Raw genomic sequence first — 13146 nt, 5'->3', positions numbered from 1 at the left:
CAGTTTTAGTGACACTGGTGATACATACTCTCTCTCTACCGTCAGTGGATGATATTTTATTGGAAATTCTCATATGATTCACGATAATTGTGATTTATTAATAATCTTGACCATTTGTGTTGTACTTGTACATTTGTGCCTTATGAAATATCATATGTTTAGTACCTTTCCACCTGTCAGTAAGCTGACAGGGCACCTCGCCCCATCAAGGACAGGGGCTGATACAGGGCTGCATAGCTGTGTAATCTTTGACGCTTTTCTCTCAGGGGTACACCGTTGTGTAGTCTCCAGAATATGATTTCCTTTTCGTCTCCGGACGTAACCTTGTTTCTTTTGCATTTAACCTGTAATCTATTGTACTCGGTACTCATTGTGCGTGCCATGCTTGAGGAGTGCAATGGGTCTGTTTGCAAACGTATGAATTAAACCTACAGAAAGACAACTGTTGACTCTGTGCTTTATTCAACAGAAGATTCCCATAACAATTTTGTTATCAGAAGTGTCATTCGTGCGAGACGGCACCGGCGACTCGAGGAGCTGCAGGTGGAGATTGTGCACAGCTAGAGCCTGGGACTCTAACCTCAACCTCCCCGTAAAAGAGGGTGGAGATGTGGGGGCCTGACGCCCGAGGACCGGGGCCCGCTCACCGCAGTGATCCAGCGAATCCCCTTTTTCTTTGGGTGAACAACCTTGTCTTTGTGGTAAGTGAATTCTCGCCACTTGGGGGGGCTGTGACAGACATGTCAACAGGGCAGGTACTGGAAAACCGCTGTACAATCAAAGAAGCTTCGGGTCCAGGGAAGGATTTAATCTAATTTAATGCACTGGTACGGTAATTGATTCAAAACGTTTTTGGGGATACTCATTCTCACTTGGTAATTTTAACACCGCGCACAAAAAAAGTGAGAGTGTAAAAGAGTAAAATTACAAGTGAAAACTGATTGATAAAATGGATTCGGAGGTAACAGAGTCAGTGATCAGACAAAAAGATATTAACCCCATCCCAAAAATGAGCGGCAGATATGCTAAATCGGTAGCAGCATCAGGTACTGCTGTACTAGAGAGGTACACAGTCCCACTCACATGCTATGATGACATTGAGGGAAAGCTTAAACATTCATTTTTGCTGTCCAAACACACTGTCCTGTAAAGAGTGTTTTGTGAAGTACGGCAAGGAAGACCTGATCAGTGGAGAATGACACTGCACTCAACTCTGTCAACAACACACTGGTATAGGAGGCCACAAATGTTACAATTTTGTAAACGACATTTCTGAAATTCCTGAGTTAAATCAGGTGCCATCTTGTTTGTGGGCAAAACACAAATATGATGTAGGATTGATCAAAGGCACCAAACCAGTTGTGATCGCACCAAAATCTACATACAGACCATGCAAAAATCAGTAACCATTGAAAAAAGAAGCAGTTGATGGCATCAAACCAGTGTTTGAATCTCTCGTTTCATGTGAAAAGTCTCCTGTATGAACACCAATTTTTCCTGTGAAAAACATAAGAGATGCTGGCCAGCCTGATGAATGGAGATTTGGGATCTGCAAGCAGTAAATGCAGCAGTCCATGCACACACTCCAAATGTTCCAAATCCACACACAATCATTTCACAAGTTCCTTCTGACAGTAAATGGTTCTTTGTTATTGATTTGGCAAATGCTTTTTTCAGCATTCCAGTTGATCCAGATAGCCAATTTATATTTTCATTTGAGGGTAAAATGCACACGTTTACCTGGCTGTGTATTCTGTGAATCACCAACTATTTTCAATGCAGCTTTAAAAGACAACTTGGATTCACTCAACTTGCCAGCAGGCAGTGCTCTCTTGCAGTATGTTGATGACCTCGTGTTTGTGAGAGAGAGAGGGGTGTGGATTGTCAATATGGCCACACGTTTCTCAAACTCACGAAAAGGCAGCACACTGATTACAGGGGTGGGTTTAGGTCACACTGCTGATGCAATAACGCCAGCAACTATCCAGTGGCGCTGGAGGGGTGGCAGTTGCAGAGAAATGAAGAGCACGTTCCTGCTCGCTGTCATCATCGTCCTGCCACTTCACCTGTCTGAAGTTACACCTCAGTCACCCCAAGAACAAGGTCACAGAGATTCCAGCAGGAGCCACACTGAGAAATCATCACACAGATTTAAGAGGGAACTGTTACCTGAGTTCACTCAGAACCCAGCAAAACCTGAGGAAAACTCATGGTATCCAGTAGTCATGGCTGCAGCCAGGAAGATTACCAACGAGAGCTGCTATGTCTGCACACAACTACCTCTCAGGGTTGGTGCTTCGATACCTGTGACACAATGCCCACTGAACGTTTCAGAGGTCCTAGGGGGTAATGGTAGCCTCCACCCTGAGTGCTCCCTGGGAGACCTGACTGAGGACTTGAAGAAGTGCAACATCAGCATTGTGAACTACAGAGGTTCAACTGCCAGATTCTGGAACACGACACATGAAACACAACAGGGAGTTCACCAACCTGGTATGACCACGAACCCCACTGCTCAACGAGGTACTGTTGTTTCACTAAGAAATGTTTCACTGATAACGACCATTTCCTGCGATTTTCATATCGATCCAGCTAAGTTTGAAAACCACACGTGCACATTAGTGACATGAAGTGCACTGACAGCAGTCCGCTCTGCCTGAACTCTGCGGCGGCAAAGCATTCTGGGTCAGTGCGGTGACAGACGCCATGATTTTCCTGTAGCTGGACCAGAAAATGGATGCTTCCTGCAGTAGCTGAATGGGTATCTGTATCTCCCCGGGAGGTTACAACTACCAGTTACGGAAAAGTCTCCTGAAAAGACACGAGTCCGCCTGTCGGTTCGCTGTAAGGAGCCGAGTCTGGTAGAAAACTCAGAGAGCAGGCTGTCGCTGCTGAAGTTAGCTAGAGGCTAGCTGCCTAATGCTAGCAGTCACCAGGCTAGGCTAACACGATAATAATAATATTAAAAATAAAGGCACTGTCTCCTGCTTAGCCAAAGGACAGCGATATAAGTCGGAACAAAGGCTACACCTTAAGGTAAGAATACGACACAGCTGAGTAATTACAACATTTAAATGTTGACAAATGTGACGTTTAGCTTGATAAACGTGTTAGCCTGTGAGAGATGGACCCTGTCGGCCTACTGCGTCACTCTGTCCAGGCTTTGTGATGGCACGAAACCTAGCTGTTTCCTCGGGTTTTAACATCAGATCCATGAAATATCTAGTGGTGTAATACACATAGTCCAGGCACATGGTTTGTATTCAGTCTCTGCATGCTGCTGCCAGGTGGTGTTTGTTTTCTAGGGAATGTTTTTAGCCTCTATAGACAGCATGGAGTATTAACTCATCATGTCCAGATGTCTGTGCTTGTACATCTCATCCATTCACTAAATGTCTGACTTATATCTTTGGCCTCAATAACAGGTATGGCCTGGATTTGATTCGGACGGTGCTGGTGATGGCAGAAGGGACTGACACTGTCGAAATGCCCTCCTTTGACCCAAGTCCTAGTTCTGAAGCAAAAAAGAGACCTTCTTCTTCTGATGGCAGTGAGTGTTGATCTGGGATGTGTAGTCTGTGTATGTGTTTCTTGCAATGAAAAACATACATTTCTGTGTTATCTGCTGTTTCACCATCATATCTTTATATCTAAATGTGTCTCAAAATACCACATTTGTATATTTAGACCTGTGACATATGCAAAGGTCAGTTGATTTTTGGGGTTATCCAATCAAATTAAGCTTGAAGGTTTGCCAGACTCATGAGTGGTAGCAACAGTAACATGACTCAGAGGCAGAGTAAAGGGTTTCTCCTAAGTAATTTGTATGGCACCTTTTGCACTGATCGGTGCAAAAGTGCAGTAAAGATGAAGTTAGTTCAGATGTTAAACAGTAAACAATGTGAGACTAATGCACCTGAGAGATGATGAAAAGTAATAATAAAACCTATGAAAAGGTTTAAGAGAAATTAAATGTGAATAAATAATTAAGAAAACTAATGGACAAAAGACTGACAAACTGACAAATCATAGAGAGAGAGTAGAACATTTTAAATCATGTATACGAAAAAATTGACATAAAATAGGGAATGGCCATAAATAATAGTAAGGTTCTGTATTTTTGTTATTGTCAGCAAATCCCATGAAAAACCAAACAAAATCACCAATGTTTTTTGTCTGTCTCATCATACATTATTACGATATATGAAGCTTTGGTATCACAGACAATACTTACTGAATATAAGAAAAACATCAGACTATCACCAGACATGCTCTCTAGGCTCAGACCTGTATGGCCTGACAGTTAAGACACAACGTGTGCCTCCTCTATATTTGGGGATGACTGAGGAGCCAAGTGCTGTTTAGTCATTACTGTCAGTGCCCATTTTACAATGGAAGACGTGGATGAAATCACATTCTCAAACCAGTTTCAATGGACCAATGTCATCATGATTCCTGCTGTGCCCATCTGAGATGACAACTGATAAATCTACTGAACGTCAAATCAAACATCCTCTCTGGTTTTCTAACTGTCCACTGGTGTCATTTAATTGCAGGAGACGAGCCCATGAGGAAAATGCCTGTGTCAAAATTTGGTTCCAGACCTCGATTTGAGCCTGTTCACTTTGTCAGTGGTGGAAGCAGTGGAGGAACCGGCACTGATGAGAAGGAGAATGATAAGGACCGCCGGAGGAGCGAGTTGTATGGTGTGAGACAGTGGGACACCGAACACTCTTCCTATAGCAGTGGCATCAGCAGAGCTCAGGGCTCCTCGTCCCTGAGGCCTGCTTTTGACAGAGTGCCATCGTACAGTTCCGACTCTTGGGGTTCCCATAGAGACAGAGACCGAGAGAGAGACAGAGAGATTTCTTCCGGTAGTACAAGTGGCTTAGGTTATGGAGGACGTGGGTCCACTTCAAACTTCATGGCTAAAACACAGCAGGACTACACAGCCAAATATGAAGCCCACAGCTCCCGAAATTCAGACTCCTATTCTCAGCCCCACAGGTACAATGGATATGGGGGAGCGAGCAGGTCAGCGGGATGGGATTCAGGACGTCAGGGTTTGGGGTACGGTTATCAGGACCGGCCTTCATCAAGCAGGCCATTCAGCAGAGTCTACAATAGCCCGGGCAGGAGCAGTCCTACCACGTCTCAGCTGGGCTCTTCATCACAGCCTCTTCCCATATCTCAGTCAACATTAGATGACAAGCAAAGGCTGATTGCTAATGTAGCATCTGCGTTGGTTGTTGCTTTTAGGGACCCTATGTTTATGACTGGAAGTGACTCGCCTAACTATAATTTCATGTTGAGCCGCAGCATTCAGGCGTGCAAGACCAACCCTGAGTATATTTATGTCAACCTGAAGGATATTCCTCAGGCTGACCTACCAAAGAACAGGAAAGTACCAGCAGACGGTTATGCCTGTGAACTGAGATGTCAGGGTGTGTATCTTGCTACCGGATACTCCGGCAGTAAAAATGGAGCGAGGGACCGCGCCTCTGAGCAGGCTGTAAAACTCTTCCTGAAACCAGTTGAAGTTCGTGTTGTGCAGCGCAAATACAGACACTCAATAGTTAATGACATGGTTGTGTGCCAGATGCACAGCCCGACCCCGGCCTTTTTACCTGCACTCCGCAACCCTGAGGACAAACCTACGCCCAGCTCTAAGGGCCAATACGAGCCCGACAAACGGAAGCACTGGACAGAGTTTGTGGTCATGGACAACGCTCACGACGCCATCTGCATCCTCAACAACTCTGCAGCTTTCAATCGCATGAAGATAGACTACAAGTTTGACCTTCTTCCCAATAACAGTGCCTGGCTGTGCAGCGTCTTCCTGCAGGATGAGCTGGTGGCGCAGGCGACGGGCACCAAAAAGAGCTCAAAGCACGCAGCCGCTCAAGAGGCGGTGAGTAAACTTCGCATGAACCAGGCGCAGCGACAGCAGCAGCAGCAACAGCAGCAGCAACAACAGCAGCAGCAACAGCAGCAGCAGCAACAACAATCACAATACTCCAGAGGGAATAACCAGTCAGATTTTGGTGGACGCTTTGGGCAGCAGGGTGTCAAAAAGAAGCATCTAAGTGAGTTGGTAATCCTGGAAAACTCTGACAATGCTATTTGTATCATTAATGACACAGCACAGTTTAATAAAGTGACTGCTGATTACAAGTTTACCGTTCTGCCTGATCATCGCTGGAGGTGTGAAGTTTATGTAGAGGGGCAGTATGTGGCAGCAGGCATTGGGCCCAAGAAAATAGTGAAGCACATTGCAGCGGAGGAGGCTCTGGCCACCCTGAGACAGACGCAAGCTGTGGTCAAATCCAACCTGAGAAAGGAGGGTCACAGTGACGCCATATCTCGATCCCAGATCCTGGCTCGCTCTGGTGAGGAGGCCACAAGACAGGAGATAAAAGAAGACAACATAGGAAACCAGCTGCTCCGCAAGATGGGCTGGAAAGGTGGTGGTCTGGGCCGAGATGGCGAGGGCATCTCAGAACCGATCAGAGTGAAGGAGCAGTTTTCTAGAGAGGGGTTAGGCATGGACACAGACAAAACAGGAAATCAACTCAGCAAGCGAGACATTGAGGACATAATTCGCAACTACGCCAGCTCAGACCGTCAGGATGATCTTCGCTTCTCCACTGACCTCACCAATGACGAGCGCAAACAGATCCACCAGATATCTCAGAAGTACGGCCTACGAAGCAAGTCATATGGACAGGGACGGCAACGGTTCCTCATTGTCAGTCGCAAAGTACACAAAGACCAGCTCATCGGTCAACTTTTACAGGAAGGTCAGGTGGGACGATATGAGCTTGTGAAACCTCAGGCCTCTCACTAATTTGCATGCAAAGCAAACCAGGGGAAAAATAGGCAAAAAAAATCATCATAGGCTTGGACTTCAGAGCAAAACACATTCAAGTGTAACTGCAATGTTTATACTTGTGTGTGTGACAAATTACAACACACATTAACAAATGAGAATCTTTCAGGTATCACCTGTGGTTTCTGCATTCCTTCGCCATGAAATGTACTTTAGCTTTAGCAGGAGCTGTAGGATAAATAATTTAATGTCTTTTGTGTCTCCTGCCATTCCACATGTCTTATGTTTAACTTTTGCACAGGCTTGTGTTCAGTGCTTTGTGGTATCATGTCCTGATGATGCTCCAGTTATTTCATGACTTAAAAAAAATGACATTACAAGGTTTTTGTCACCATTTTTTTTCGTGGCTATTTAAGGAACCTGGCAGAATATGCAGCTTTTCACTGCTCGTTTGTGAACAACACTCTAGACAGTTGACTCATGAGAGATGAGGATTAGAGAGGCATTATCGCTGAACTGTAGCTAGGTGCTCATACCAGTCTCACTGTAGTGATACATGTCTATTCAGCAATACCTGCAATGTTGTTTGCTCTTTCAACATCTGGAGCTCATTCTACAAATACAACCTGCATCCACAATGTGAAAACCTTCACATGGAAACTGTAAGCTGTGATCTTTGTTAAATGTCAGATGTGTTGGTTTATGTGAGTACAGTTAACTTGTCTGCTTGTTTTCACAGCTGTAAAATCAGAATAAATGAAAACTTATCAACAGGCTAAACTCGATTCAGATGGATATTTTTGTACTGAGTTTTTTAAAAAAGCAACAAAGACGACTGATGTATATTTATTTTATTTACAAGAAAATGTACAGTTTGTTACATGGGTTACCAGTGCAAAGTTTTTAATCTGAAAACAGACACCATCCTGTTTTTAAACAGTATCATCAGCTCATTATGACAGCTGATTTGTAAGATTGTAAAATAGCGTAAAAATGTTCTCACACAGCCTTTAAATGTCAGCATTATGAAATTTGCGTGAAACAAAGTCAAGTGCCCAGAGAGGGTACTAAATGTCTTGTTTCAGTTGTAGAGGAACATATGTGGTCACCAATATCTAGAACATTTTTAAAATCCAAGGCATGGCTTTACAAGTATTGTTGCGAGAAAAGGCATCTGTTGTGTTGACAACTTGTTAGAGGGATGGGTGTCCATGCCAGGTTAATTTTCTATCCCACTGAAAGGCTTTCAAAAGGCAGAAATAAATAAAACCAAAAGGAGTGAACCCACTGAAACAGGAATAACACCCATGAACAGCTTTGTTGTTTTTTTGGAAATATGAACTGTTGGCATCTACACAGCAAACCACACAGCAAGCATATCTAATTAACTGTCACCGAATCATCCAGCCAGTTTAAAAAAAAAAAAAAAAACAGGTAGAAAAGTGATAACTGAGAGACTGGCCATTGCCTTTTTTTTTTTTTTTTTTAAAAAAAAGAAAAGACTCAGGGCATGTAGCAAGTAACCCAGATATAACAAGGTACATTAACTTTTAACAAACATATGCTATTGCCCAACAATAGCATTCGGCAGGAGTGAATGCCACAACACAACAGCATACAAACTTAGCAACAGTTATGGGACAAATATACTGAGAAGGATTTTTAAGATGTGTCATTTTATTTCTGTGAGATCAGTTGTTTTCTTGATCGGTGGTTTCTTGATTCTGGGCTGGACACTGTTCATACTGGAACGTTAACAGGGGTCAACAGTCACGCCAACTCTGTTCAACAATAGCAGAAACCCTCTTCTCGTACTCCCGCTTGTTTTCCTGGTACAGCTGGGCTGCTTGGCTATTAGCTGGACTGTTTGGGTTTGGCTCATCCAGTAAAGACTTTAAAATATATAAAAAGAGAGTATCAGTGGGTTTAGTTAAGACACTCACCACATGTATAAATTAATTGTTTGTGGATCCTCTTAGTAGTTGCACATTTAATGTACATCTCAATACAGGAGTGTTAAATTACCTGTATTGAAGTTAAGATTGAAGACACATCATAGGTTGGACTCCAACGATTCTGAAGTATATCTAAGCATATGCTGCCATCTGCGTACACTAAGAGAGAGTATACAGAGTATAAAGCTTTTTTTTAGATGGATGATACAGAAAACAAGTCAGTTTTCGTGAGATAATTAAAGAATAAATGCAACAACTTTAAACTGCTGTAACTGACATTGTTAGAGTGATTAGTAGTGAAGTACATACCATTTGGATGAAACATTTTGGAGACAAATCGCACTGTTGGAGGTTTATTAGGATATTCCTCTGTGAATTCAATGGTAAGTTTGAAGGTTCCTGAAAGTGAGAGGTAATGGCTTTGTTTGAGATGACATACATCAACTGCATTGCAATAATAGAACCAGCTAGAAAATGCATGTATCAGTATGATTTTATGACACTCACAAACAAGACAAAATCTTTTTTCAGCTGCCAATTTGATCGGTATACAATGAACTCCAGGTCAAAGGTAAATTACTGGTTGAAAAATTAAAAGCCTAAACTTATTCAAAAACACAGACTCTCTCTCTCTCTCTCTGCCATGTAGGAGACCTGATCAGTGGCTGTAAAACAAACTTGAGCCTGATACACTTCCAAGGCACCATCTTATATCTACTCATAATACAGTATCAGTCAATACAATCTACCTTCCAAAGCCCATCATGAATATTTGATGGATTAATGTCATAGCAGGGATGGGAAGATAAATGACTTGGATGTTAAGTGCTTTAGAGAGGACTTACCATCTTCAAAAGGTGTTCCCTCCGGTCTAAAAGACAGATAAAAGACAGGTTGTAAATCAAGTTGCAAAAAACTTTTTCATACCCTTTAAAATACTCACAGAACCTGCTGACACAAACTAGAACTTTATCACTTAGTTTGTGTCCTAAATCAAGCAGTGAATACTTCCACAAATTATATAATATAAATACAAATTATTTATTAAAATATCTAAACCCCCTCTGTCATGCATGTTTTATTTTTTTTAATCAGCTGAACTTACCCAAAAATGACAGCGTTCCACACCATGATATTGTTTTCTGATGGGGCCCCACTAACTCCAGCTGGAGGATCCTCTTGCAGTCTAACAGATCCAATAAAAACAGTGTTATCACAAAATTTACATGAACATTACATACAGAAATCAAACCCATTACTATTAGAAATATGGTACTACATGCCTGTTATATGCTCAACATGTAACTATGTGCAAACAGTAAAGGCCCTGAAATCTCTAGGCATATTCCATGCTTAATATTAGATGTGTTTCAGTAACAAACACTCCTTACAGCTTGGTGGTGCATCAACACAAAACAGCAGGGTACAGGTCATTCTGAAGCAAAATGAACAGTGTCTCTATCTGTTTGATCATTACACAGTCCTGATGATGATGTTTATCAAAGTTTAGTCCAGCAGTCACATTGTGGCAAAATACTGAGTCTGACGGTGGGCCAATCAGGATTAGGTCTTGGGCTCTGTGACCATCAGCGCTGTTGAGTTGGAACTCACTGTGGATCAGGGATAAGAAACCATGTGCCACAGCTGAATGTGCTGAGCGTCTCTAAGTTTTTAGTCAAGTGCATGGCAGATGGTTGCTTATCCCCAGGCTTAGACAGTGATCTATGAAGGTCCGGGTACAGGAGCTCCCTGGATCCCTGTGTATTTGGACAGTGAACATCGACCCAAACGTTTCATCTGGCTTTGAAGGGCCATCTGGCCAATGACTTGAGCTGCATCCTCAATTACCACTCACGCACACACAGCCCCACAGAAATCATACGTACCATTAACAGTTTCGGGGAATGCTCGAAGAGAAGTGATTATGTTATATTCAATAATAAATAGTTATACGCAGATAAAAGCCATGAGTTAGAAAAACATTATCGTTAATATTCATGACTTCCTTGCTAACGATGGTGTCAGCGCCCTGCCAGTATCGTTAACAGTCATCGAAACTTGTCAATAGCTTGGCAGTCAGTCTTGTTAATACCACTCAAAATTAGAATTAGCTACCGTCATCAAAGACAAAATCACGATTATAACCCACTAGTGTTTACATGTCTGTATGTATTATTATTTGATGGTGCCGTAGTTTAGAATGCCGTTTCGGCTAATGCTAACAAGCTAGCTGTGGGTTGCTAACGTTGGCCGCAGCTACTTCTCTGTTGTTTCCTTTTCGCTTACCGTTTAAAATCTCTCATTAAACGTCGTCTTGCTGGAGTTGACATCCTGTTTACATGTGAACCTAAATCCTTGGCATAAACGTGAGCGACTCAAGTGTAAGGAAATTTGTGTTTTTTTTCTTGACGGTGTATTATTTCAACTCCTAGCTGGCTAGCCAACGATTGCTAGTTTGTCAAATATTTGGCTGCCTCTGCTAGTCCAAGGGCGCTACCACTTAAACTAGAAAGAGGACATCAACGTCGAGTGGCTCTAAATCGGTGAGCTGTGTAGCCATATAAACACAAACTAACAGTGTCACTAATAGTTTGCATTGTCAAATATGTGTGTTTACTTTCTGTGCACCAGTTTAGTCTCGTAGTAAAAAAAAAGCTAGAATATTTTATATAGTTGAGAGAACCCCGTCTGCACACTTGTATTATTCCAGCCAAAATTACGTCATATGTTTTGCACCCATATTTAGTTTGTTCTGAACACGACCAAGATTCTTATGTTTTTAAGGTTTTATCCTCCTCTTCTTCCTAAAATTCATATGTATCCTCGCCAAGTTGTCGATTGATCCAGTCCATAGTCAGTTGATCACTTCAGGTATAACCTGCAACTGTCAGTAACACAAGGTCTTTATGGCTGACATCCTGTGTTCAAGTTACAGTAACATAAAAAGACCACTAGATGGTACCTAGCGCCCTAGTATAATAAATTAGAGCTGCAACAGGATCACCTTAAATGTACTGTGTCTTGTAAATGATTTTTTCCCTTTAAATTTCATTGAACGATGCAACAACAAACACAATAGCCATCTAACAAGCTTTACTCCTTGCAGTATATTTCAAATTCTAAGAAAGATGGTTTTGGAGAATTTACATTCAACATATTATTCAAAAATTATTTATTCAAATAATAGCAATACACTCAGTTGTCATTTTATAATATTAAAATAAAAACTAATACAATATTCCTGCAATAAATCCTAACTTCTTGAAGGTTTCGATGTTGAAACTTCTGTTGGATCTGAGGTGTTGAGTCAAATGTGATCATTTTGGAGACTGCAGTCTGTAGTGCTGTTAACCTGTATTGCGTTGTACATTATACAAAGACTTTCATGAAGGTAGTGTTTGCTGTAAGACAGTTTTGCGTTAGTTTTAGCTCGGTGTTTCTAATAAACTCACAACTGAGTGAAGATCAATAGAGTGATAATCAGATTGCCAACACTAGTGCAGATGGATGAATCTAGGCAGCTGCCCACGTTGGTAATCCAGCCTCAGTAGCATGATTATTTGTACTCTTGAATAGTGTAAATACATTAGAACAGATATTACTTTGGAGATACCGGGCTGTTAAATTAGGAATAAGTGAACAATGGGAATTTAGCAGCCGACTAGCCAGACATATGTTCTGTAGAGTCTTAGAATAATTAATTAATACAATAAAAATATAATTATAATGTCCCTGCTATAATATCTGCGGGGAGAAAATTAATTATATGCTTACGGACCACATTATAGCTACAGTTAAATAGATAACCGTAAGAAATGAAATATGTCAGACATGGTACAGAGAAAATGTATTTGGTCACACCGAGTGAACGACTTCCCATATGGTCTAGCGGTTAGGATTCCTGGTTTTCACCCAGGCGGCCCGGGTTCGACTCCCGGTATGGGAACTACCCTTTTTAGTTTAAAACAATGAAGACAATTTGTCTATAATCAATCATACAACATTTTATTTCATTCGTTATCATGTAATCATCAACGAATGTTTTTCAGCTGTGTGTTCTTTGATACAGCTTTCACCAACATGCGGTCATCATTTCCAGAGAATCTGCTGCAGACCCCCGCCCGCTTCTGAGTTAACCTCAATTGCTCTCATCTCACAAGGGCTTGGACCTTCCCGGAAGATTCCCATATCCACTTTAAATCTTCCTGTGCCAACACATATCGTAGTCTAACGTAGTAAACCAAACTCCAGCGGGAGCTTGTACAACCGACTTTTTTTTTCGTCGTCCGCAACTTAATTTAACTTTCGTATTGAGCTGTTGACAAAATTGCCGGTAAAGCCACACCTGTGTCCGCGTAACGG

General features: G+C 41.9%; 2 protein-coding genes and 1 non-coding gene across 4 annotated transcripts; 2 read left to right on the top strand and 1 right to left on the bottom strand.

Moving 5' to 3' along the window:
* The first annotated feature begins 2373 nt into the window (after positions 1-2373).
* On the top strand, positions 2374-8311 carry LOC108879917 (NF-kappa-B-repressing factor). Of its 2 annotated transcripts, none has more exons than XM_018671370.2 (3): positions 2374-2523; positions 3426-3550; positions 4557-8311. In XM_018671370.2, exons 2-3 carry the CDS (start codon positions 3460-3462, stop codon positions 6845-6847), a joined length of 2382 nt encoding a protein of 793 aa, XP_018526886.1. In that variant the 5' UTR covers positions 2374-2523; positions 3426-3459; the 3' UTR covers positions 6848-8311. The 2 variants fall into 2 exon arrangements, with proteins under 2 accessions (XP_018526886.1, XP_018526885.1); XM_018671369.2 differs by lacking the exon at positions 2374-2523 and adding an exon at positions 2550-3036.
* LOC108879918 (ubiquitin-conjugating enzyme E2 A) lies at positions 7666-11274 on the bottom strand. Its single transcript, XM_018671371.2, has 6 exons — positions 11071-11274; positions 9890-9970; positions 9630-9655; positions 9094-9183; positions 8855-8943; positions 7666-8721 (listed from the first exon to the last, which is right to left on the bottom strand). Exons 1-6 carry the CDS (start codon positions 11112-11114, stop codon positions 8593-8595), a joined length of 459 nt encoding a protein of 152 aa, XP_018526887.1. The 5' UTR covers positions 11115-11274; the 3' UTR covers positions 7666-8592.
* A 1384-nt stretch (positions 11275-12658) lies between these two features.
* On the top strand, positions 12659-12730 carry trnae-uuc (transfer RNA glutamic acid (anticodon UUC)). The gene has a single exon. It is a non-coding gene; the product is annotated as a tRNA-Glu (tRNA).
* Positions 12731-13146: the final 416 nt, after the last annotated feature.

Source organism: Lates calcarifer, unplaced genomic scaffold, assembly GCF_001640805.2.
Source record: "Lates calcarifer isolate ASB-BC8 unplaced genomic scaffold, TLL_Latcal_v3 _unitig_791_quiver_1155, whole genome shotgun sequence".
Taxonomy (NCBI): domain Eukaryota; kingdom Metazoa; phylum Chordata; class Actinopteri; family Centropomidae; genus Lates; species Lates calcarifer.
This window is presented reverse-complemented; position numbering and strand designations above follow the sequence as displayed.